At 46.3% G+C, this 25904-nt stretch overlaps 2 protein-coding genes and 1 long non-coding RNA gene across 6 annotated transcripts in view; 1 reads left to right on the top strand and 2 right to left on the bottom strand.

Annotated features, from left to right (window-relative positions):
* LOC140419542 (uncharacterized) lies at positions 1 to 24952 on the top strand. Of its 3 annotated transcripts, XM_072503435.1 has the most exons (3): positions 1 to 712; positions 5162 to 5277; positions 20326 to 24952. In XM_072503435.1, exon 3 carries the CDS (start codon positions 20434 to 20436, stop codon positions 21805 to 21807), a length of 1374 nt encoding a protein of 457 aa, XP_072359536.1. In that variant the 5' UTR covers positions 1 to 712; positions 5162 to 5277; positions 20326 to 20433; the 3' UTR covers positions 21808 to 24952. The 3 variants fall into 3 exon arrangements, with proteins under 3 accessions (XP_072359536.1, XP_072359535.1, XP_072359537.1); XM_072503434.1 differs by lacking the exons at positions 1 to 712; positions 5162 to 5277 and adding an exon at positions 11936 to 12080 and having other exon boundaries at positions 20326 to 24207; XM_072503436.1 differs by lacking the exons at positions 1 to 712; positions 5162 to 5277 and adding an exon at positions 18591 to 18739.
* Positions 1 to 25904, bottom strand: part of LOC140417878 (uncharacterized) — a 47994-nt gene that overhangs the window by 8074 nt on the left and 14016 nt on the right. The window lies entirely within an intron of this gene.
* Positions 789 to 18406, bottom strand: LOC140419549 (uncharacterized). Of its 2 annotated transcripts, none has more exons than XR_011945855.1 (3): positions 16492 to 18406; positions 11835 to 16356; positions 789 to 1067 (listed from the first exon to the last, which is right to left on the bottom strand). It is a non-coding gene; the product is annotated as an uncharacterized lncRNA (long non-coding RNA). The 2 variants fall into 2 exon arrangements; XR_011945856.1 differs by lacking the exon at positions 789 to 1067 and adding an exon at positions 1075 to 2898.

A 25904-nucleotide genomic window follows, 5' to 3' on the forward strand; every position in this document is an offset into this window, starting at 1 on the left:
GAACCGTGTGTAACGACCTGGCTGATCCCTCCGTCCCGCCATTCCCACCTTTACTGATTGCGAATCCGAGAAAGAACCTTCTTCACATCGCCATTAATGACACATGCTTCACTCAGCCCAGTCCCGCCTCCTCATTCGCTCCGATTGGTTGGAGGACCAGCCGCTCCTGCTCGGTCCCCTGGTTCCGCCCCCTCTCTTCTCATTGGCCTGGAGCTGCCGTCAATCACCCCGCGCATTGTGAGGTGTCAGGTGAGGGGTCAGTGTCGGGGGCGGGTTTTCCAACCCCAGTGGGGCCCCAGAGCCGAATGTGAAACAAATGAACATTCTCCACTCTCACTATCCGCCACTTCCGGCTTCTCTCCACAAACAACCTCACAGAGACCAGGAGGGAGACACTGACCCAGTGACAATGTCACTGCATTAGAGGAAAAGTCTAATGTAACCCCTCCGGGTCAAAAAGGCAGAAAGTAGGAAACCAGTAAGTTTAAAGCCTGTTGGGAATGGAATCCATTATTGAGGAAGTAGTAACTGGACATTTGGAAAGTCAAACCGCAATCCATCAGTGGTTTTGTGAAGGGTAAATCGTGTTTGACAAATTTGTTGTGAGCTCTTGGAAGATGTAACAAGCCAAGTGGATAATGGAGGTCCTGTAGATGTATTTGGACTTCCAGAATACATTTGATATGGTGTCATATAAAAGATAATAAACAAGGTAAGATCCCACGGTGTTGAGAGGTAATATATTAGTTTGGATTGAGGATTGGCTAAACAACAGACAGCAGAGAGGGCATGATATATTAGATTTATTGACACGTACTCGGGTATAGTGAAAAGAATTGTTCTGCGTACAGTTCCATACATGAAAGACATAGGACATAACGATAAATACACAATGTAAATGCATAGACATTGGATGAAGCATCTGGAGGGTAGTACTACATCTTCAGTACAGAAGATACGTGGAGAGGTCAGTTCAGTCCATGACCGGGTGGTTCAGGAGTCTGGTGACAACATGGAAGAAGCTGTTTTTGAATCTGTTTGTGCGTGTTCTCAGACTTTTATATTTTCTGCACGATGGAAGAGAGAATAGCAGGTGTGAGAGGACTTGGATTATGCTGATCTGTCTTTTTCTGGTTGGCAGGTTGTAACTAGTGGTGTGCCACAGGGTTCGGTCCTCGGGCCCCAACTATTTACAATCCAAGTTAATGACTATGGGACAGATAGAATGTACGAGAGCCAAATTTGCAGCTAACACTGAAATGGGTGGGAAAGCAAGTTGCAATGAGGAAATAAGAAATAAACAAATGGTTAGGTGAGTGGGCCAAAATGTGGCAGATGGAATTTAACGTGCATAAGTGGGAGGTTATTCATTTTGGTCAGAGGAATAAAAAGGCAACTTCTTATCTAAATGGAGAGAAACTTCATAATGCTTTTGTACAGCGGGATCTGGGTGCCCACGTGCACGGATCGCAGACAGTCTGCAGGTGCAGCAGGTAATAAGGAAGGCAAATGGAATTTTGGCTTTGATTGCGAATGAAATGAAAATCGCTTATTGTCACAAGTAGGCTTCAAATGAAGTTACTGTAAAAAGCCCCTAGTCGCCACATTCCAGCGCCTGTTCGGGGAGGCTGTTACGGGAATTGAACCGTGCTGCTGGCCTGCCTTGGTCTGCTTTCAAAGCCAGCGATTTAGCCCTGTGCTAAACAGCCCCAGTCATGGAATAGAGTATAAAGTAGGGCAGTGCTGTTGTAACTGTGTCGCGCGTTGGTGAGACCACATCTGGAATACTACAGTTTTGGTCCCTTACTTGGACAATGACATAAATGTATTTGAGGCGGTTCAGAGGCGGTCAAGTGGAGAGAGATTTGAGCAGTTTAGGCCAGTACTCACTGGTGTTTAGAAGAATGAGAGGAGATGTAACTGAGGTACATAAGATGCTAAAGAGGATTGATGGGGCAGACATAGAGCGGATGTTTTCCCTTGTTGGACATTCTAGAAGGAGAGGCCATAGTTTGAGCCTAGTTCTGCATGTTTTATTTCAAGGGGGCTGAAGTATAAAAGTGAAGAGGTGTTGCTGTAACTACAAGCTACCAGTGAGGCCACATTTACAACATTGTGTACAGTCTTGCTCCCGTTATTTAACAAAAGATATGTTATCATTGGAGGCAGTACAGAGGAGGCTTACTGGGATGCTTCTGGGTATGGAGGGACTGCCAAATGAGGAAAAAATTTATTTTACCCCAGGAAATGTGGAGGCCGAGTCCTTGATCAGTTGCAAGGCTGAGATCGATATGTTTTTAATCAGTCGGGGAATTAAGGGTAACACAGATAAGGTAGGAAAGTGGACTTAGTGAGTGTTAGATCATAGAACATACAGAGCAGAAGGAGGCCATTCGGCCCATCGTGTCAGCACTGGCCCACTTAAGCCCTCACTTCCACCCTATCCCCCGAGCCCAATAACCCCTCCTAACCTTTTTGGACACTAAGGGCAATTTAGCATGGCCAATCCACCTAAACTGCAAGGCTTTGGACTGTGGGAGGAAACCGGAGCACCCAGAGAAAACCCACGCAGACATGGGGAGAACGTGCAGACTCTGCACAGACAGTGACCCAGCAGGGAATGGAGCCTGAGATGCTGGCGCTGTGAAGCCACAGTGCTAACCATTGTGCTACTGTGCTGCCCAGCTGTGATCTCACTAAATGGGGGAGCAGCTCAAAGGGCAGGATGAGTGACTCCTGTTCCTATTTCTTCTGGCCTGTTCGTTGGTAAAGATTTCCGGAATCTGTGTGACTGGAGAAGCACTGAGATATATAAAATCCGGGTTAGACACCACCTGGACTGCTGTGATTTTAAACAAGAATGCAAATGCTGGAAATCTGCAGGATTTCGGACAGCATCTGTGGAGAGAAACAGAGTTAATGTTTCAGGTCAGCATGATCATTCATCAGATCAAGAATAGTGTTTCCGTTTGGGACCAAGGTGGAAATCTGTGAGTGGAGCCAGAGGATATTGGTCGGGTGTTGAATGAACACTTTACATCTGTCTTCACTGAAGGAATCTTTTAATATTATTGGACTGCGCCAAGTTGTTAGATTCCTACTATTATTTGACTCTGTAAAGTTGAAGGAAATTATAGTATTCCTACTATTCGGTTACCAGTAGCACTTTGCGATTACTGGAACTCAGCAGAAATTTGCAGTTAAAACGTCTCAGGTGCCAAAAGGAATTCTTTTATTTTTCTTCTATTGATTACAATTTGAAAGTAATTTAAAAGGCAATTCGTAGACAATTTGAAGCTTTCAGAGAATTACAGACATTATCTTTTTGTTTAGGCAGACAGTTCGAAAGTAACTTTTAAAAGGATCAAAGTCTGAATATGAAGAGAGAGAGAGCTAATCTTCAGCTAAACTCAAACTCAAAGTCAAAAACACTACATCACTACAAAGACAGACTGACTGGACAGACAGACTAACAGACAGATGGACTAACAGACAGACTAACAGACTGACAGACTAAAAATGGCGGGGGGAAACTTTTCAGTTATACCCTTTCATATCTGTCTTAAGTCATCTAATCACACCCCAATATAATCCTAATTGGTTTGGGTTATACTCAAACACATTTGATTTGACGGCAAGCCGTCCATCTTCAATGTGCAACATTAGCTTTTAATTGTTTCATGACTGCATGTTATGGAATGTGATATTCTGCTAATCTTTACCAGCAATAAACTGGTTTTAAGATAGCTTGACTAATGTAACAATGGAGACTTCATGTCGAGAAAGCTGGAATCAAATATATATTCGATTCAATGTTTTATCCATTAAAATGTTTCGGCCTTATAAGCTATGGAATGTGGTTCACGCTGTAATCACAAATGGCCTGAAAAGAGAACAATAGAGCTTTAGTTACTGGACTCCTGCCACCTCGTTGCCATGGAATTCAGCCCTTGTCCTTGACAGCAGCACAAGCATAGTGTCAAACTGTCTTGCAACTGTGCTGTTTAAATCTATGATGGAATTATGCTGTTTCATGTATCCATTGAAGCTATATGTTTGAGATGACCTGAGGTTATGGGTGCTGAAATTCTCATTTTTAAATGGGTATTTAAAACTGGGGCTAAATATTTATGCTTAAACCTATCTTTTACCTATACTAGTTGTATTAGAAATACCTGGCTTCTACATTCACCCAAGAGAATGAGGAGGTAGATATGGAACTTGGGCAGAGAGACTGAAGATCCTGAGCAAATTGACATAGGGAGTGACATGGTATTGGAGGTGCTGGCAGGTTTAAAACTGGACCAGATGAGATGTGCCCTAGACTGCTGTGGGAGGTGAGGGAGGATATTGCAGGGGCTCTGACCCAAAATTTTAATTCCTCTCTGGCCACAGGGAAATTGCCAGAGGACTGGAGATCAGCTAATGTGGTCCTACTGTTTAAGAAAGGTTGTAGAGATAAGCCAGGGAACTGCAGACCAGTGAGTCTCACATCAGTGGCAGGGAAAATATTGGAGAGAATTCTGAAGGAGAGAATCTACTTGCCTCTCCAGGCAAGATTTGATCAGAAATAGCCAGCATGGCTTTGTTAGAGGGAGGTCATGCCTAACAAATTTGATTGAATTTTTTGAGCAGGTGACGAGTATAGATGAGGGCAGTGCAGTTGATGTAGTTTACATGGACTTCAGCAAGCCTTTGACTTGTAAGACCATAAAGACATAGGAGCAGAATTAGGCCATTCGGCCCATCGAGCCTGTTTCACTATTCAATCATGGCTGATATGTTTCTCATCCTCATTCTCCTGTCTTCTCCCCATACACCGGATCCTGTTATTAATCAAGAACCTATCTATCTCTGTCTTAAAAACAGTGATTTGGAGAGCACCGTGGAGTAGTGGTTAGCGTTGCTGCCTCACGGCGCCATGGTCCCAGGTTCAATCCCGGCTCTAGGTCACTGTCCGTGTGGGGTTCTCCCCATGTTTGTGTGAGTTTCGCCCCCACAACCCAAAGATGTGCAGGGTAGGTGGATTGGCCATGCTACATTGCACCTTAATTGGAAAAATTGAATTGGGTACTCTGAATTTATTTTTAAAATTAAAAAATAATAATAACAGAGTGATTTGGCCTCCTCAACTGACCGTGAGGTTTCTGTAAATTTACAGAATACTGGAAGTGGAGGTTGAACAGACGGGAAACGCAAACCAAATGTCACATCGCGATCTGACAGAGTCACTCGGTTCATTGGAAACTAAATTTCAGCAGCATCTGGGTGTGGAAGGTAAAAGGTTTGTCTGTTCTGTCTGTGAGGGAAGATTTCAGGTCTCAGTGTGACTGGAAAAGCCCCGAGATTCACAAACCCTGGTTAGATCAAACCTGGAGAACTGTGTTCAGTTCAGGGCAACAAACCTGAGGAAGGATAGAATGGCCTCGGAGGGAGTGTAGCACAGATTTTTTACCTGAATGATATCTGAACACCCCCCGGGGTTAAATTACAAAACTAGATCACACAAAAGAGTCAGAGACATGATGACACAGAGAATGGCATTCAGCCCATTGAATCCATGCTAGCTCTCTGGAGCAATCCAGTTAGTCCCATTCTCCTGCTCCCTGTATCCTCGCATGTTTATTTCCCTCAGATGTCTATTCAATTTCCTTTTGAAATCAAATCATTCATTGTGTCTATTTTCAAACTCCCTCATAGGCAGCGAGTATCAGGTCATTGCCGCTCGCTGTGTAAAAACATATCTCATATCACCTCATATCACCTCCATTTCACTTTAGTAATGGAGAGGGATAGGTGCGTGCAACAGGGCAAGGTTTACAATTGGGGGAAGGGTAAATACGATGTTGTCAGACAAGAATTGAAGTGCATACGTTGGGAACATAGGCTGTCAGGGAAGGACACAAGTGAAATGTGGAACTTGTTCAAGGAACAGGTACTACGTGTCCTTGATATGTATGTCCCTGTCAGGCAGGGAAGAGATGGTCGAGTGAGGGAACCATGGTTGACAAGAGAGGTTGAATGTCTTGTTAAGAGGAAAAAGGAGACTTATGTAAGGCTGAGGAAACAAGATTCAGACAGGGCGTTGGAGGGATACAAGATAGCCAGGAGGGAACTGAAGAAGGGGATTAGGAGAGCTAAGAGAGGGCATGAACAATCTTTGGCGGGTAGGATCAAGGAAAACACCAAGGCCTTTTACACATATGTGAGAAATATGAGAATGACTAGAGCGAGCGTAGGTCCGATCAAGGACAGTAGGGGGAGATTGTGTTTTGAGTCTGAAGAGATAGGAGAGGTCTTGAACGAGTACTTTTCTTCTGTATTTACAAATGAGAGGGGCCATATTGTTGGAGAGGACAGTGTGAAACAGACTGGTAAGCTCGAGGGAATACTTATTAGGAGGGAAGATGTGTTGGGCATTTTGAAAAATTTGAGGTTAGACAAGTCCCCGGGCCTGACGGGATATATCCAAGGATTCTATGGGAAGCAAGAGATGAAATTGCAGAGCCGTTGGCAATGATCTTTTCGTCCTCACTGTCAACGGGTGGTACCAGGGAATTGGAGTGTGGCGAATGTCGTGCCCCTGTTTAAAAAAGGGACTAGGGATAACCTAAGGCCAGTTCGTCTTACTTCGGTGGTAGGCAAAGTAATGGAAAGGGTACTGAAGGATAGGATTTCTGAGCATCTGGAAAGACACTGCTTGATTAGGGATAGTCAGCACGGATTTGTGAGGGGTAGGTCTTGCCTTACAAATCTTATTGAAATCTTTGAGGAGGTGACCAAGCATGTGGATGAAGGTAAAGCAGTGGATGTAGTGTACATGGATTTTAGTAAGGCATTTGATAAGGTTCCCCATGGTAGGCTTCTGCAGAAAGTAAGGAGGCATGGGATAGTGGAAAATTTGGCCAGTTGGATAACAAACTGGCTAACCGATAGAAGTCAGAGAGTGGTGGTGGATGGCAGATATTCAGCCTGGATCCCAGTTACCAGTGGCGTACCGCAGGGATCAGTTCTGGGTCTGCTGCTGTTTGTGATTTTCATTAATAACTTGGATGAGGGAGTTGAAGGGTGGGTCAGTAAATTTGCAGACGATACGAAGATTGGTGGAGTTGTGGATAGTGAGGAGGGCTGTTGTCGGCTGCAAAGAGACATAGATAGGATGCAGAGCTGGGCTGAGAAATGGCAGATGGAGTTTAACCCTGAAAAGTGTGATGTTGTCCATTTTGGAAGGACAAATATGAATGCGGAATACAGGGTTAACGGTAGAGTTCTTGGCAATGTGGAGGAGCAGAGCGATCTTGGGGTCTATGTTCATACATCTTTGAAAGTTGCCACTCAAGTGGATAGAGCTGTGAAGAAGGCCTATGGTGTGCTAGCGTTCATTAACAGAGGGATTGAATTTAAGAGCCGTGAGGTGATGATGCAGCTGTACAAATCTTTGGTAAGGCCACATTTGGAGGACAGTGTACAGTTCTGGTCGCCTCATTTTAGGAAGGATGTGGAAGCTTTGGAAAAGGTGCGAAGAGATTTACCAGGATGTTGCCTGGAATGGAGAGTAGGTCTTACGAGGAAAGGTTGAGGGTGCTAGGCCTTTTGTCATTAGAACGGAGAAGGATGAGGGGCGACTTGATGGAGGTTTATAAGATGATCAGGGGAATAGATAGACAGTCAGAGACTTTTTCCCCGGGTGGAACAAACCATTACAAGGGGACATAAATTTAAGGTGAATGGTGGAAGATATAGGGGGGAGGTCAGAGGTAGGTTCTTTACGCAGAGAGTAGTGGGGGCATGGAATGCACTGCCTGTGGAAGTAGTTGAGTCGGAAACATTAGGGACCTTCAAGCAGCTATTGGATAGGTACATGGATTACGGTAAAATGATATAGGCAGCATGGTAGCATTGTGGATAGCACAATTGCTTCACAGCTCCAGGGTCCCAGGTTCGATTCCGGCTTGGGTCACTGTCTGTGCGGAGTCTGCACATCCTCCCTGTGTCTGCGTGGGTTTCCTCCGGGTGCTCCGGTTTCCTCCCACAGTCCAAAGATGTGCAGGTTAGGTGGATTGGCCATGATAAATTGCCCTTAGTGTCCAAAATTGCCCTTAGTGTTGGGCGGAGGTGTTGACCTTGGGTAGGGTGCTCTTTCCAAGAGCCGGTGCAGACTCAGTGGGCCAAATGGCCTCCTTCTGCACTGTAAATTCAATGATAATCTATGATTAATCTAGGACAAAGGTTCGGCACAACATCGTGGGCCGAAGGGCCTGTTCTGTGCTGTATTTTTCTATGTTCTATCTCCTGTAACTTTTACATACAAACTCTGAACAGGCCACTCGGCCCCTCGAGTCTGCTCCGCATTCAATACGATTGCGGCTGATCTCATTCTAACCTCAACTTCACATTCCTGCCTACCCCTGATGACCTTTCACCCCCTTGCTCATCAAGAATCTATCCAGCTCTGCCTTAAAAATATTCAAGGTCTCTGCTTCCACTGCCTTTTCCGGCAGGCGTTCCAAAGTTTTCCAACTCTCGAGAAAGAAATCCTCATCTCCATCTTAAATGGGTGACTCCTTATTTTGCAACAGTGATGCCCTCGTTCTAGATTCTCCCACAAGAGGAAACATCTTCTCCACATCCACCCTGTCAAGACCCCTCAGGATCTTCTATAATTCAATCCAGGCTTTACCCAAAACTTTAAATCTGTGTCCCGACTGCTTGTACGATCAGTGAATGGAAACAGAGTTTCTTTGTCCACCCGATGGAAACCTGGCATAATCTTGTGTCCCTGAATCAAATCTCCCCTCAACCTCCTTTGCTGGAACCATTCTGGGAAACCTTTTCCAAGAACCTTCACATCCTTCCTGAAGAGTGGTGACCAGAGCTTTATAAAGATTCATAGAATAGAATTAGAACCATAGAATTCTGCAGTACAGAAGGAGGCCATTCAGCCTATCAAGTCTGCACCTATTCTCTGAAAGGTCGATGCTACCACTCCCACGTCGACGCTACCACCAAGAAAGCACAACAGTGCCTATACTTCCTCAGGAAACTAAGGAAATATGGCATGTCCACATTAACCCTTACCAACTTTTACAGATGCACCATAGAAAGCATCCTATCAGGCTGCATCACAGCCTGGTATGGCAACTGCTCGGCCCAGGACCACAAGAAACTTCAGAGAGTCGTGAACACCACCCAGTCCGTCACACAAACCTGCCTCCCATCCATTGACTCCATCTACACCTCCCGCTGCCTGGGGAAAGTGGGCAGCATAATCAAAGATCCCTCCCACCCGGCTTTCTCACTCTTCCAACTTCTTCCATCGGGCAGGAGATACAGAAGTCTGAGAACATGCACGAACAGACTCAAAAACAACTTCTTCCCCACTGTCACCAGACTCCTAAATGACCCTCTCATTAACTACACCCTGTATGCTTCATCCGATGCCAGTGCTTGTGTAGTTACATCGTATATCTTGTGTTGCCCTATTATGTATTTTCTTTTCTTCCCTTTTCTTCCCATGTACTTAATGATCTGTTGAGCTGCTCGCAGAAAAATACTTTTCACTGTACCTCGGTACTCGTGACAAACAAATCCAATCCAATCGAAAGGACACCCTGCCTAGGCCCACACCCCTACCCTCTCCCTGTAACCCCATAGCCCCACCTAACCTGTACATCCCTGGACACTAAGGGGCAATTTATCAAGGCCAATCCACCGAAGTTGTCCTTCTTTAGACTGTTGGAGGAAACCTGAGCACCGGGTGGAAACCCACACGGGGAGAAAGTGCAAACTCCACACAGACAGTCACCAAGGTCGGAATTGAACCCAGGTCCCTGGCGCTGTGAGGCTGCAGTGCTAATCACTGTGCCACCGGAAGCATAGTTTTGGTATCAATATTACTGTTCATGAAGCTCAAGATCGAATTTGCTTTGCCAACTACTCTCTTAATATGACTTGTAGATACACAAAATCCCTCTTCACCTCTTTCTCTCTCCTCCCAAAGAGGCCAGTTGTGTTTTATGACAATCCAGTTTTCATGGTCACTTTTTCCCAGTGCCGGCCCCACAAATGACCAGATTCATTCAGCTCAATTTCACAACCTGCCTTTGTGTTTTTGTGGGTTCTCTCTCACTCCCTATTTTCTGTTTTCAATCAGTTTCACAGGGTGTTCGAAGGGGAGGCTTCAAAGTTTGGAAACGCAAACCAAGCATCACATCAGGTTCTGACAGAGTCCTCAATTTATCATATCCTGAATATCATCGTACTTTGAACATGGAAGGAAAAAGCATCGCTCACAGTGGAGAAAAAGCGTACATGTGTTGTGTGTGTGGACGAGGATTCACTCGATCATCAGGCCTCGCAAGACACAAATGCAGTCACACTGAGGAGAAACCGTGGAAATATGGGGACTGTGGGAAAGGATTCATTTCCCCATCCAAGCTGGAAACTCATTGATGCAGTCACACTGGAGAGAGACCATTCACCTGCTCCGAGTGTGGGAAGGGATTTACTATTTCAGGCCACTTGCTGTGTCACCAGCGAGTTCACACTGATGAGAGACCATTTCAATGTCCAGACTGCGGGAAGTGCTATAAAAGTTCTGGGGAACTGATGCGCCATCAACGTATTCACACTGATGAGAGACCGTTTAGGTGCTCTCACTGCGGGACTCGGTTCAGACAATCATCTCACCTCACTGTACATCAGCGAATTCACGCTGGGGAGAGACCATTCGCCTGCTCCAAGTGTGGGAAGAGATTCACTCAGTCATCTGACTTGCAGAGACACCACCCAGTTCACACTGATGAGAGACCATTCAGATGCTCTCACTGCGGGACTGGGTTCAGACAATCCTCTCACCTCACTGTACATCAGCGAATTCACACTGGGGAGAGGCCGTTCACCTGCTCCGATTGTGGGAAGGGATTCACTCAATCATCCAACCTGCTGAGTCACCAGCGAATTCACACTGGGGAGAGACCATTCACCTGCTCCGAGTGTGGGAAGGGATTCACCACTTCATCCCACCTGCAGAGACACCAACGAGGCCACAAGTAACCACAGTGATTGGATTTTGCTGTTGCTCACATTCAGGACTGAATCATGTTCATTTGGGTCTCTTTCTGCTGATAACAAACTCCGGCCCATTTACAGAGGCTAATATTCTGGCTAAAAGTCAAATAAATTAGATTTCTGTTAAATACGCAGTGTTGAAACTTTTTAATATCTCTGACACAAGTTAATTCCTTTTGAAGTACTCTCGCTCTCCCCCGTCTCTTCCATCCTCACCTCCAACAAGAAGTGTGAGGAGCTTGTGGAGCTTCTTTGTGACTGAGATTGAGTAAATCCGATCAGCTGCCTCTGCTGCTTTCCTCCCTTCCACGATCCCACCGGACCAAACTGTCTCTAAATTTCATCCTTTCCTGAGCCCTGAGCCCACATCTTTCTCTAGTTTCTCTCTCATCTCCCCTCATGCCCTCTCAGAGCTCATCTTGTCCATGAGACCCAGCTCCTGCTCCATCGACACTATTCCCACTGAGCTACTGATCAGCCAACTACCCTGTGTCCATGGATATTGTCAACATTTGTCTCTCTTCAGGTACTGTCCCTCTGTCCTTCAAATCTGCCATCATCACCCCCTCAATAAAACAAACCCTTGCCCCTGCCATCCTTACAAATTATTGCCCCAACTTCAACCTCCCTCTCTTCTTCAAACCTTTCAACATTTTGTCATCTCCCAAATCCTTGTCCATCTTTCCCAGAATTCCCATGTTTGATTCCTTCAATCAGGTCTCTGCCCTGTCACAGTGAAATACAAGAGACAAACAGAATCTTACCCGGAGAGAAAGACAGACAATCCGGGAGCTTGGATCCAACACGGATATGTTCATAAGACCAGAAGACAAGGGTAGCAGCACAGTCTTTATCGAGAGACAACAATACCTGCTGGAGACAGACAGACAACTAAACAACACGAATCACAACACCAAGCTACCTAGACCCATATACCCGAGACAGGAAGGAGAATTGGAGATGGACCGGAAGAACTCAAAGACTCCAGAAACATTAACCAAAAACAACAGGTACAACCAAGGAAGTTCTACCTGTTCCCTAAAATACCCAAACACATAGACTGTACCAGGGAAATACCCCCAGACAGACCCACCGGATCAGACGGAGAGCGAAAGTCCAACAGAATCATAGAATTTACAGTGCAGAAGGATGCCATTCGGCCCATCAAGCCTGCACCACCCTCGGAAAGAGCACCCTACTTAAGTCCATGCCTCCACCCTATCCCAGTAACTCCACCTAACCTTTTTTTGGACACTAAGGGGCAATTTAGCATAGCCAATCTACCTAACCTGTACATCTTTGGATGGTGGGTGAAAACTGGAACACAACGGAGGGAACCCACGCAGACACAGGGAGAATGTGCAAACTCCACATTGAATTGAACCCGGGACCCAAGCACAAAATGCTGCCAGGAATCAGCAAGTCAGTTTAAGTCTGTGTGAAACTCAAACTTCATTCACACAAAGCCCGCAGTGTGATTGGCTGGAGGACCAGAGTCCATCCGGTCCTCCAATCCTTCCCATTGGTCAACACATCTCAGGCAGGAAATGAGGTTTCGGAACACGCGTCCACGTGGCCAATGGGAAGAACTCAAAGGATGCAGAGTCTCAGCCAATGAGGGAGATCCAGATCAGTCCCGCCCCACATTCACTCTGATTGGCTGGAGGATCAGCCGCTCGTGCTCGGTCCTCCAGTCCCGCCCCCTGTTCTATTGGCCTGGAGTCGCCCTCAATCACCCCCGGGCATTGTGATCCGGAGCACGCGCAGTGCGGCTGCTGGACATGGATTTCGCCACTTGTTTGTCCCGGAGAAGCAGAGTCGGCGTCAGGCGGTGGGTGGGAGGATTTGGAAACACTTTGTGGATCCGCAAACCCTTCACAATCATTGTCAGCTCCCTGGTTTGCAGCTGCGGGGCTTCTCCCTCCCTCCCGGGAACAGGCCCAGGTTAACGGGCACCATCCTGCTTCAGCCACTGGAGGATGGTTCACATCAGAGGATGGGGGAGGAAGGGTAATAAATAAAAGCTTCCACTTTGCACTCAAATCAATGAGGACTCTGATCTCTGGCAAGGAAGGAAACCCTGGGGGGTGGACGGGGCCGATTCACAAACACCCGCTGGAGGCCCCAAACCCCCAATAAAGAACCTGCAGCCCCTGGATTTCCAGCTCCGGGGGATTGGTGGCTTCAAGTGCAGCCATCTTGGTAAAGGAACATAGAGTGGGTGGGGCTTCAGGGTCCCAATGACCAGGAGGCAAAATGATGATTGATTAATTGATTTTATTCTCACTTTGCACAGAGGGGGTTGAGAACTGATCCCAGCCAGAGGGGAGGGAGGGGGTGAGCTGTAAGGAAAAGAATTGTGAAGGTGGTGTGCAGGATTTGCCGGGCTGACCAACTCTCATGGTGAAAATTAAGGTCCAGCCTGCACTGAAAGGCTGGCGTTCTGCCAGAGCTGGGACCAGTCCGCCTGGGGTAAGTGTCTGCCAGAGCTGTTGGAACACAGAAACAGTAAGGAACATGATCCTGTGCATTGAGAAAGGTCCAATTTGTATGACAGACAACATCCAGGCAGCATGCAGCCTGGGACAGAGGACACAAATACATTCAGTAAAATATGGGACTGTTAGTCACCCTGGGATTTGCATCCAGCAAGGGAGGTGAGAGAGTGCATGGGATTAGGATTTACTGCTTTACAGGTACAAATGAAGAAAATATCTTTCATGGAAAATAGAATTATATGTTCAATATTTCTCAAGTTTTGTGAACTCCTTTTCCAGGGTAATAGATTTGGTGGATTTACAAACAGGAAGCTCGAACTGCATGGTCTGACAAAGTCACTGAGTCACCACGGCCTCAATATCATCAGAAATTGAATTCCGGAGGAGACATGTTTGTGTGTTCTGTCTGTGCGACACCATTTATAACATCTTTGACTGGAAAAGCATCAAGACTCACACTGGAGTGAGTGTTCCAGTACACTGACTGTACAAAGAGCTTTAAACAGTTAAACCGCCTGTTAAAATCATTGCACGATTTGCAAAGGGAAGGAAGCGCACTCGTGCTGTGTGTGCGGACAAAGCTTCAACTGATTGTCCAAACTGGAGAGATACGAGGAAACGGGCGCCATGGAGAAACCGTGGAAATGTGAGGACTGGGGTAAAGGATTCAGTTCTTCATCCCGGCTGGAAATCCATTGACGCGTTCACACCGGGGAAAGGCCGTTCATCTGTTCTGTGTGTGGAGTGGGATTCACTCAGTCGCAACACCTGCTGAGACACCAGCGAGTTCACAAGTGAGTGCAGGGACTGGAATCTGCTGTTTTGCTGCTGCCAATCACATCCAGGATTGATAGTCTGACAATATCTGGTTTGATTCTGCTGATGTTAACAATCTCTTCAACTTGCTGCAGTTTAATATTCTGGAGATGTCACTGATTTTTAAAATGCCCCTTTTTAAAAGCAGCGCCTGTGATTTTTCTCCTTAATTCAAGAACTCTCAACAGGAGCACCTTTACAGTAAAATTATGAACTTGTACTTCAATCCTAAATTGATCTTTGATGCAAATCCGTGTCTGAACGGTTCCACTAATCAACATCTCCAATCAGCAGGTTAATCTTTCCTGACAATTCTTACTGACTTCTTCAGTGTTATGTCCATTAGGAAATTAAATTGTGAAGGAAGCAAAACAAAACAGTTAAATATTTTACAGGCACTGTGGAAATGTACATAATCACTGAACATCAACATTGTTATTGATGAAGTTTGGATCACGGAGTTGAATCATTTCTGACACAGCAGCAGCAACATTTGGTAACGGTGGAACAAAGAACAAAGAAAAGTACAGCACAGGAACAGGCCCTTCAGCCCTCCAAGCCTGTGCCGACCATGCTGCCCGACTAAACTACAATCTTCTACACTTCCTGGGTCCGTATCCCTCTATTCCCATCCTATTCATGTATTTGTCAAGATGCCCTTAAATGTCACTATCGTCGCTGCTTCCACCACCTCCTCCGGTAGCGAGTTCCAGGCATCCCCTACCCTCTGTGTAAAAAAACTTGCCTCGTACATCTACTCGAAACCTTGCTCCTCGCACCTTAAACCTATGCCCCCTAGTAATTGACCCCTCTACCCTGGGGAAAAGCCTCTGACTATCCACTCTGTCTGTGCCCCTCATAATTTTGTAAACCTCTATCAGGTCGCCCCTCAACCCCCGTTGTTCCAGTGAGAACAAACCAAGTTTATTCAACCGCTCCTCATAGCTAACGCCCTCCATACCAGGCAACATTCTGGTAAATCTCTTCTGCACCCTCTCTAAAGTCTCCACATCCTTCTGGTAGTGTGGTGACCAGAATTGAACACTATACTCCCAAGTGTGGCCTAACTAAGGTTCTATACAGCTGCAACATGACTTGCCAATTTTTATACTCAATGCCCCGGCCAATGAAGGCAAGCATGCCGTATGCCTTCTTGACTACCTTCTCCACCCGTGTTGCCCCTTTCAGTGTCCTGTGGACCTGTACACCTAGATTTCTCTGACTTTCAATACAGACTGGTTTGAGAGCTACTTAACAGAGATGACCTGTCACTGAAGCAAAAAGTAAAGCTGACCTGATGTACAACTTAAACCTAACAGCCAGAACAGTGTTTTTCAAACTTTTTTTCCAGGGACCCATTTTTACCAACCGGCCAACCTTAGGGACCCACGCCAGCCGACCTTCGCGACCCACCATTTTCTCTTACCTTGTTTGCTGCTGACAAAATGGAGGACTCTCAATCGGGCCCAAAGCACGTGAGGTCGGCATTCGGGGGGCGTGACCTGCTCTCTACCTCCCTTCAGGCAGGAAGATTACATAGAATTTTTTTTTTTAAATCTTCTGTGACTCCGATTGCACAAATGCATGGGCAAAAGCCGCAGCAGCCGGCTTTTAACAATGTTGGCTGTGAGCGGCCTTCAAAAAGACCATGACCATATTTTTAAAAATGCAGGCGCACTGCATATGTGTGCCTGCTTATCGGTGCGCGTGAGCAAACTTCTCCGCTTGCGTACCGATGAGCGGGGACGCATGGGCAGTGACGCATGGGCAGCGTGGTCTCTTTTTTTATATGGTCGTGGCCTTTTTGAAGGCCGCTCGCAGCTGGCATTGTTGAAAGCCGGCTGCTGTGGCTGTTGCCCACAAATTTGCACAATCGGGAGTGCCGCGACGGACGGCTCCGTGACTCCCCCACCCGCGGGTCACGAAAATGCCTGAGCTAGAACACCATCTCGTGAAAGTAGCCAAGTTAGTTCTGTAAAAGACAGGGAGAATGTGTGAAATAATCGCTGGATCAGTCTACATCACAAAATGTGAATTGCCTCTGAAATCTACTGTGTTTGATGGGATCAAGACATCACTTGTTTCTGCTTTCACCAAGGTTGCCCACCTGAAATCAGCAGATGGTGAAGTTCTCACTGCCAGAAGTAAACAGATGTCCCGTTGGGTTGAACATGACTGTGAGCTGTACTCCTGTGAGACGGACACCTCCCAGTCTCTGTTTGACTCTCTTGCAGCTTCCTGTCCTGGTTGAGTTGGACAAGGAACCCTCATCACTTGAGCTGGAAAAGGCCCTTGGTTACGGAGCAAGCAGAAAGGCACCCGGCAAAGTTGGAATTCCAGCTGAACTGCTCACACACAAAGTCCCATAGAATATCACACCTTCCTTACCACAGCCGTCTCTTGGGAGGTAGAATCCATTTCATAGAAAATGTGTGACGCAAAAATCATCACATTTTCAAAAACAGAAGTGACAGTGGAGACTGCAACATCTGCAGGGCCATCTCACTCCTTAACAATGCTGAGAAGACCTTCACTAAAGTCATGTTTAAAAGATTCATCGACGTGCAGACTGAGTGTATCCAGAAGCACAGTGCAGTTTCTGTGCTGACAGATCTACAGTGAACATGATCTTCTCCACACACCAGCTACAAGAGAAGAGAACAATTGGGATTTGATCTAAAGTGTCAGTGCTGAGAAAGTGAAATCTCAGCAGGGTGGATGACTGAGCGAATCCCTTGCCACACACACAGCAGGTGAATGATCTCTCCCCAGTGTGAACCCGCTGATGATCCAACAGTTTGCATAACTGAGCGAACGTCACCCCACACTCAGGACAGGTGAATGGTTTCTCTCCAGTGTGCATTCTCTGGTGTATCAGAAGGCTGGATAACTGAGCAAATTCCTTCCCACACTCGGAGCAAGTGAACGGCCTCTCCCCAGTGTGAACTCGCTGGTGTGTCAGAAGATTAAATTTGTTTTTAAAGCTCTTCTCACAATCGGAACATTTGAAAGGTCTCATGTCAGAGTGAAAAAGTTGGTGTGCAGTTAGATGTGTTAGTCGAGTGAATCCCTTTCCACACTCTGAACAGGTGAATGGTCTCTCCCCGGTGTGACTGCGGTGATGAGTTTCCAGCTCAGAAGGGTAACTGAATCCCTTCCCACAAACCCCACATTTCCAGTTTCTCAATGGTGCCGGCATCCTTGTGTCTCTCCATTTTGGATGATCAGTTGAAGCTTCTTCCACACACAGAACACGTGTACAGTTTCTCCTCGCTGTAAATGGTGGGCTGTTTTTCAGGCTGTGTAACTGGTTAAAGCTCTTTCCACAGTCAGTTCACTGGAACACTCTCGCTCGGGTGTGTGTGTTTCTTTGTGCTTTTCCAGTCACACTGATGGTTAAAATCTTTTCCAACAGACAGAACAAACATTTATCCTTCCACATTCAAAAGTTGATGACATTCAGATCCTGATCAATTGAGTGACTATCAGATCTTGATGTAATGATTGATTTGAGTTTCCAGTCTGTCAATCCATTCCTTGTAACCCTGTAAAATCAGTTTACACAGGTCAGAAATTCAGAACAGATAATTCTCGTCCCTGGGGAGTAATTGTTTCTCTCATTTCCCAAAGCTGCAAATCCCAGTCCCACAGTTTCCCCTTTCCCACAAACTCACCACAATGGTTTCAAGGTCATTAATACGGAATGGAGTTTGGAATTTCAGATTATTCACTGAATTTAAATTCGACCATCTACGTTACATCAGTGTGAGTGCAGGATAGAAATTGCCCCCATTCTCTCCTCCTGCTCCAGGATCAGTAAAGTGAGTTAAAGATAATTTCTCCTGAACAAATCCATTGCTGCATTTCCTTCCTGAAGCCACATTTGTCCACTGGGGCCCGGCACCGGGAGAAAGCGGCAGCTGCCGTTGTGTTGGGTGATGAGGCGGTGCTCCCAGTTTGTTAATGGGGGTGTTGAGGCCTCCAATGGGTGTTTGTGAAGCTTCCTCCCCCCCCCCCCCAACTGCCCCTAACGCTGCCTCCGCTTATCCGCCTGAAGATGAGACAAAGAAGAGTCTGTCCCTGGACATGAGCCTCGCTGCGCATGCTCCACATTACAATGTCAGGGGTGTGGTTGATAAAGCTTTGGGCCAATAGAAAGAGGGGGCGGGTCTGGAGGACCGAGCGGGAGAGGCTGATCCTCCAACCAATCGGATTGAATGAGGGGGCGGAGCCGGGCTGTGAGTGACGCAGGTGCAGTTCCGGTTCTGGTGATGTGGTAATGTTGACGGTTTTTTCTTCGGTCCGCGACCGGTAAACGGAAAATTGCGGAAAGCAGTCACCGATTGATCTGCCAGGTGTGTGGAGTATTTTTGTATACATGTTGTGCAAGCACAAACTTCGGAAAAAGTCTTCCTAGTCTCCCATTTGAACAGAGCTGGTCCTCACCTGCCCGGTTTAAAGACCGCCATCTTTAATAGGGGCAATCTGCAGGAGGACGCATGTGCAGTCACCATCTTTGTACGGGGCAATGTTTTCAATGAATGGGGAGTGTATTCTTATAGCGAAAGTGAGATCATTGTAATCACATTAAAGAATCTCGACAGTGCAGAAGGAGGCTATTCGGCCCATCGAGTCTGCACCGACTATCTGAAAGACCACTCTACCAAGGCCCACGTTACCTTTGGGTACTAAGGGTCAATTTAGCATGAAGCAAATCCTGCTCCGTGACTCCCACTCCTTCTTCGGATGTCCTGCCCCATGTGTCCAAAAAACTGCAGGTCTGTGCAGTCACATGAAGACCCATGGCAAAAACACAGACCCTGAGTAGACATCATCCTCAAATCGAGAGACTGCTGATGACTACGGGAAATGTGCAACAGGGAGTATGAGCAGTCATCCTGGGCCAGACAGCCAGAGGAAATATTGTGAATTTCTCTGCTTGACTGACCGCGGTAGTGGGAGACGACTATGAGTCAAAGAACAAAGAACAAAGAAATGTGCAGCACAGGAACAGGCCCTTCGGCCCTCCAAGCCCGTGCCAACCATGCTGCCCGACTAAAGTACAATCTTCTACACTTCCTGGGTCCGTATCCCTCTATTCCCATCCTATTCATGTATTTGTCAAGATGCCCCTTAAATGTCACTATCATCCCTGCTTCCACCACCTCCTCCAGTAGCGAGTTCCAGGCACCCACTACCCTGATTATGGGGTAGTCATTAGGAGAGTTCAGTCCTGAGGTATCAGAAGAATGGATGACAATCTCAGCAGCAAATGAGCTGAGACTCAGATAGAGTTGAGCGATGTTACTGAGATGAAAATAGTGATAATGTAGATATGTGGCTGGTAGCTCCGTTTGGGTTGAAATATATTGCCATGACTGAACAGTCTGGTTCAGACTCAGTTACCAGGGAGCGAAATGGAGTCATTGGTGAGGGTATGGACTTTGTAGATGGGTCTGATGACAATGGCTTTGGACTTCCCAATATTTATTTGGAGGAAATGTCTGCTCATCCAGTACTGGATATCACAGAATCAGGATGGTGTGTGAGTTGGAGAAAAACTAGAGGTGATGGTTTCCACATACACCTGATACCCTGATCCTCTGGGTGGTTAGATTGAGGGTTTGTCAAAATTCTCTCGAGATAAATAAAATCCCTCTCTTTTGCCCATTGGTTCTTACACACTGCCCCTTCTCTCTCTTGTCCTCTTCTCCCACATATTGGCCAGAATCCTGTGTGGGCCAAGACTGTGTGGCAGATTTTCTTCCCTGAAAGACATTAGTGAACCAGTTGGGTTTTTTATGATAATCCAGTTTTCATGGTCACTTTTTCCCACTGTCGGCCCCACAAATGACCAGATTCATTCAGCTCAATTTTACAACCTGCCTTTGTGTTTTTATGGGTTCTCACTCACTCTTTCTGTTTTATATCAATTCCACAGGATATTAGAAGAGGAGATTTGCAGTTGGGAAACTGAACCCAAACATCACATCAGGATCAGACAGAGTTGCCCATTTTATAGGGACCGGAATATTATCGGATTTTGAACATGGAAGGTAAAGGAATCATTCCCAGTGGAGAAGAACTGTACACGTGTTCCCTGTGTGGACGAGGATTCAGACAATCATCTGACCTGTTGATACACAAGCGCAGTCACACTGGGAAGAAACTGTGGAAATGTGGAGTGTGTAGGAAGGGATTCCGATCTCCATCTCATCTTGAAAAGCATTGCCGCATTCACACGGGGAAGAAACCATTCACCTGCTCCGACTGTGGGAAAGGATTCACTCAGTCATCCAACATGCTGAGACACCAGCGAGTTCACACTGCGGAGAGGCCATTCACCTGCTCTGAGTCTGGGAACAGAATCCCTCACTCATCCAACCTGCTGAGACACCAGCGAGTTTACTCTGGGAAGAAGCCATTCACCTGCTCCGAGTGTGGGAAGGGATTCTCAAGGTCATCTAACCTGCTGGCACACCAGCGGGTTCACACCGACGACAGACCCTTTAAATGTCCAGATTGCGGGAAGTGCTATAAAAGTTCTGGGGAACTGATGTCCCATCAACGTGTCCACACTGACGAGAGACCGTTCAGGTGCTCTCACTGTGAGAGTGGGTTCAAGACATCTTTCGCCCTCACCAAACACCAGCGCACTCACACTGATGAGAGACCGTTCAAGTGTTCTCACTGTGGGACAGCGTTCAGGCAATCGAGTGACCTCGCTGTACACCAGCGCACTCACACTGGGGAGAGGCCATTCACCTGCTCCCACTGTGGGAAGGGATTCTCTCACTCATCTAGCGTGCTGAGACACCAGCGAGTTCACACTAATGAGAGACCTTTCAACTGCTCCCAGTGTGGGAAGAGATTCAATCAGTCATCCATCCTGCTGAGACACCAGCAAGCTCACACCACTGAGAGACCATTTAAATGTCCAGACTGTGGGAAATGCTACAAAAGTTCTGGGGAACTGATGCGCCATCAACGTGTTCACACTGACGAGAGACCGTTCAGTTGCTCTCACTGTGGGAATAGGTTCAAGACATCGTCTACCCTTACTGCACACCAGCGCACTCACAGTGAGGAGAAACCTTTTAAATGCCAGGACTGTGAGAAATGCTATAAAAGTTCCAGTGAACTGATACGCCATCAACATGCGCACACTGAGGAAAGACCTTTTAAATGCTCAGACTGTGGGAGGTGCTTTAGAAGTTCCACCAATCTGATGTCCCATCAACGTGTTCACACTGACGAGAGACCGTTCAGGTGCTCTCACTGTGGGACTAGGTTCAGAGAATCAGCTCATCTCACCATACACCAGCGCACTCACACGGGAGAGAGACCGTTCACCTGCTCCAATTGTGGGAAGGGATTCAGTCATTCATCCAACCTGCGGGCACACCAGCGAACTCACAAATGACGACAGTAATTGGATTTTGCTATCAGTTACATCCAGACATGAACCATGTTCATTGTGCTCTGTTTCTGCTGATGTTAGCATGGTAATATCTGCTGATGGCAGCACGGTAATATCTGCTGATGGCAGCATGGTAGCACAAGTGATTAGCACTGTGACTTCACAGCACCTGGGTCCCAGGTTCGATTCGCTGCTGGGAATGTCTGCGTGGGTTTCCTCCAGATGCTCCGGTTTCCTCCCACAGTCCAAAGAAATGCAGGTTAGGTAGATTGGCCATGATAAATTGCCCTTAGTGACCAAAAAAGGTTAGGAGGGATTATTGGGTTACAGGGATAGGGTGGAAGTGAGGGTTTAAGTGGGTTGGTGCAGACTCAATGGGCCGAATGGCCTCCTTCTGCACTGTATGTTCTGTGTTAACAAACTTCAGCCGAATTAATATTCTACATAAATGTGAAATAGGATTTGTGTTAAATGCACACTACGGTCATTCCTTAAAGGTCTCTCCCTCTCCCCAGTCTCCTCCACCCTCACCTCCAACAAGTGTGAGGAGCTCATGGAGCATCTTTGTCAGTAAGAATGAGACAATCTGATCAGCTGCCTCTGCTGCTTTCCTCCCTTCCACTAGCCCACAGGTTAAAACTCTCTCTAGTTCCTCCTTGTCTGACTCTGTGAGCCCACTGCCCATATCGTTAAAAGCTCAATAGAGTCAGGGATTGTTCCGAGATTGGAATATAGCTCACGTCGTTCCCGTTTTCCAAATCAGAGCCAGGGAACGACAGGTTCATCAGTGTGACCTCGATTACAGGGAAGGTGCTTGACGGGATGCTTGGAGATATTGTTTCTCATCACTGGGGAAGAGAAGGAACCATTAGAGATGTTCTAGTGACCAATTCACTGAGCAAGTCTTGAGACCTGTTCTTCAGCCCAGACTCACTATGCACATCCGCATGTTAGTTAATCCGCGCCTAATAAATAAATCTGTCCACTCACACTGGTATCCCATTATCATGCACACGTTCCCTATGATTACAACCCATTCATAGACTTTCAGGTGATCTTGTCAAAAGTTCAAGGTGGTGTCTGTCTCGAGATCTTTGTTTATCTTAACGGGTTAGAGGGATATGAGGAACATGTCGACAGGTGGATTTGAAACCAGGAAGAGATCAGCCATGATCTGACTGAATGGTGGAGCAGGCTCGAAGTGCTGAATTGCCTGCCTCTGCTCCTAATTCCTATATTCTATCTCCCTCTGAATGGTCCCAGTCTCTTGGGCAGTGGCCAGGCTCACTGTAACAAATGCAGGATTTTAGATATATTAGATTATAAGTATTTGGCAATTTAAGGGTTAACAGCTAGGGTTACAGTGTGTCTGACTGCTGTAGTCATGTTTTTAAAAAGAATCTTGTTTTGCAAGACCAGAAAGTTTTAGGAGCCGGAGGTGAAATTAACCAGTGGAATGTGTTTTCAGTCTGGGGTAATGCAATGTTGTTTGACTCGGGAGAAGCCCTGGGGAGTTAATGTGTTTTCAGCCTGGGGTAATGCAATGCTGTTTTACGAGGGGGAATCCCTGGGGACTTAATGTGTTTTCAGCTTGGGGAGTTAATTTGTTTTTAGCTTGGGATATGATGTCATTGCTGGGTGGAGCTACGGTATTCAAGACATTTTGCGAAAGCATTTTGAGTTGAGGTCTGATCTGGCTACCATTTGGACCACAAGAAAGGTATTTTGCTCTCACTGTAAGATAGTTAAAGGAGAATAATAGTATTTAATGCACGCAGAATTGTATGAGGACAAGGGAAAACAAACCATTTGAAACAGCTTTTTGAAGAATTCCTGCCAGAAGACATCCAGCCAGGCTGACACAGTGGTTAGCACAGCTGTCTCACAGCGCCAGGGAACCCGGGTTCAATTCTGACCTTGGGTGACTGTCTGCGTGAAGTTTTCACTTTCTCCCCGTGTCTGTGTGGGCTTCCACCGGGTGCTACAGTTTCCTCCCACAGTCCAATGATATGCAGGTTCAGTGGATTGGCCACGCAAAAATTGCCCCATGGTGTCCAGAGATGTTCAGGCCAGGTGGGGTTACAGGAATAGTGCAGGCAAGTGTGGCTAGGTAGGGTGCTCTTTCAGAGGGTTGGTGCAGACTCATTGGGCTGAATGGCCTCTTTCTGTACTGTGGGGATTATATAATAGAGTCTGCAGGGTTTCTAACAGGAGTCAAATCTGTTCTGGAAAACTAATATTACTCTGTGCCATTGGCATGTGGGATGGATTGAGAGCTGTAGGGTTTTCCTTTCTTGTTATTTACTTGGGAATATAGATGGTAATTAAGGGTATTTATTGTGTTGAGTAATGTTGTTTACGGGGTCTTTGGAAGCTATTTTCGGGTGTGATGTTAAAGTGTTTAATGTTGTGTTAATAATAAAGTTTTGTTTTAAAACACAAAATTCCTATTTCTTTGTGCAATCACTCCTGGTGCAAAGTATTCTTTTTGCACAGCCTTACAAAATAAACTAAAATATTGGGGTTTTGGCCCAGTACACTAGCGACTGCTGGGGTCTGGTCTGGGATTGTAATATAACAAATGTAGTTTCCTTTTAAAAATGATCAATGACAAAGATACAAACTTCTTCAAAAGAATGCTGTCAATTTATTCATCTCATTCACACTTTCCTTTCACTAGAACGTACATTAATACCGGATTGAGATGTTACATTGAATTACGTTCATTTGCTGCTGTGATTTCCTGTCTCTTCCCCTATCCTCCCTCACTTCTTCTCAATCTGAGACATCTCATTAATTCCCACCCTCTCTCATTGATGAGCTCTGGATAAACATTCCTGTCCACAACAATATGCTCAGAAAACCTTGAGATCAGAGATCCAACATTCCCATTGATTCCAGGCATTAATATATTTTGTTTGTTTATTTTTCACTTTAACCCATTGTAAAAGCTCCTGATGTTTTATCATTTCAAAATGATTCCAAATTCAAACAGGATTTCTGCCGGACATCCTTCAAGGCTGAAGCTTATCCTTTGGGAATCAAACATAATCCTTTTCTCAGTTGTAATTTTACTGTTTAATTTTTCTCAACACAAAAGCTGTCAGTATTTTAGATTAAATAACAATTGTTTCCAAACTTCTTCCTCAAATCAATTTATTTTTGAATTTTTGCTGTTTATGTACAACACACTTCTTTAACAATGGCCGAACGGTGCTTTGAGTGTCTGTCGTACTCTCAGCAGGGAGAGGGTCCTGTTTCATGGGACACTGTGTCGGTCCGCTTATATCTTTGAGTTTGGACACGTCTCCATAACCATGTTTATGGATTGTGAATACACCCGGCACATACTCGAGAACTGCCGGTACCTCAGGATCATCAGAGGTGACTGGTTCACACTCTGCTGCAAAGCCTGGTAAAACCTGGAGCTCAGGAACATCAGAGGTGACTGGTTCACACTCTGCTGCAAAGCCTGGGAAAACCTGGAGCTCAGGATCATCAGCGGTGACTGGTTCACAGTCTGCTGCAAAGCCTGGGGAAACCTGGACCTCAGGATCATCAGTGGTGACTGGTTCACACTCTGCTGCAAAGCCTGGGAAAACCTGGACCTCAGGATCATCAGTGGTGACTGGTTCACACTCTGCTGCAAAGCCTGGGAAAACCTGGAGCTCAGGATCATCAGCGGTGACTGGTACACACTCTGCTGCAAAGCCTGGGAAAACCTGGAGCTCAGGATCATCAGCGGTGACTGGTTCACAGTCTGCTGCAAAGCCTGGGAAAACCTGGAGCTCAGGATCATCAGCGGTGACTGGTTCACACTGCTGCAAAGCCTGGGAAAACCTGGAGCTCAGAATCATCAGTGGTGACTGGTTCACACTCTGCTGCAAAGCCTGGTAAAACCTGGAGCTCAGAATCATCAGCGGTGACTGGTTCACACTCTGCTGCAAAGCCTGGGAAAACCTTGAGCTCAGGATCATCAGCGGTGACTGGTTCACGCTCTGCTGCAAAGCCTGGGAAAACCTGGACCTCAGGATCATCAGCGGTGACTGGTTCACACTCTGTTGCAAAGCCTGGTAAAACCTGGACCTCAGGATCATCAG

The sequence above is a fragment of the Scyliorhinus torazame genome, chromosome 5 (genome assembly GCF_047496885.1).
Source record: "Scyliorhinus torazame isolate Kashiwa2021f chromosome 5, sScyTor2.1, whole genome shotgun sequence".
Classification (NCBI taxonomy): Eukaryota; Metazoa; Chordata; class Chondrichthyes; order Carcharhiniformes; family Scyliorhinidae; genus Scyliorhinus; species Scyliorhinus torazame.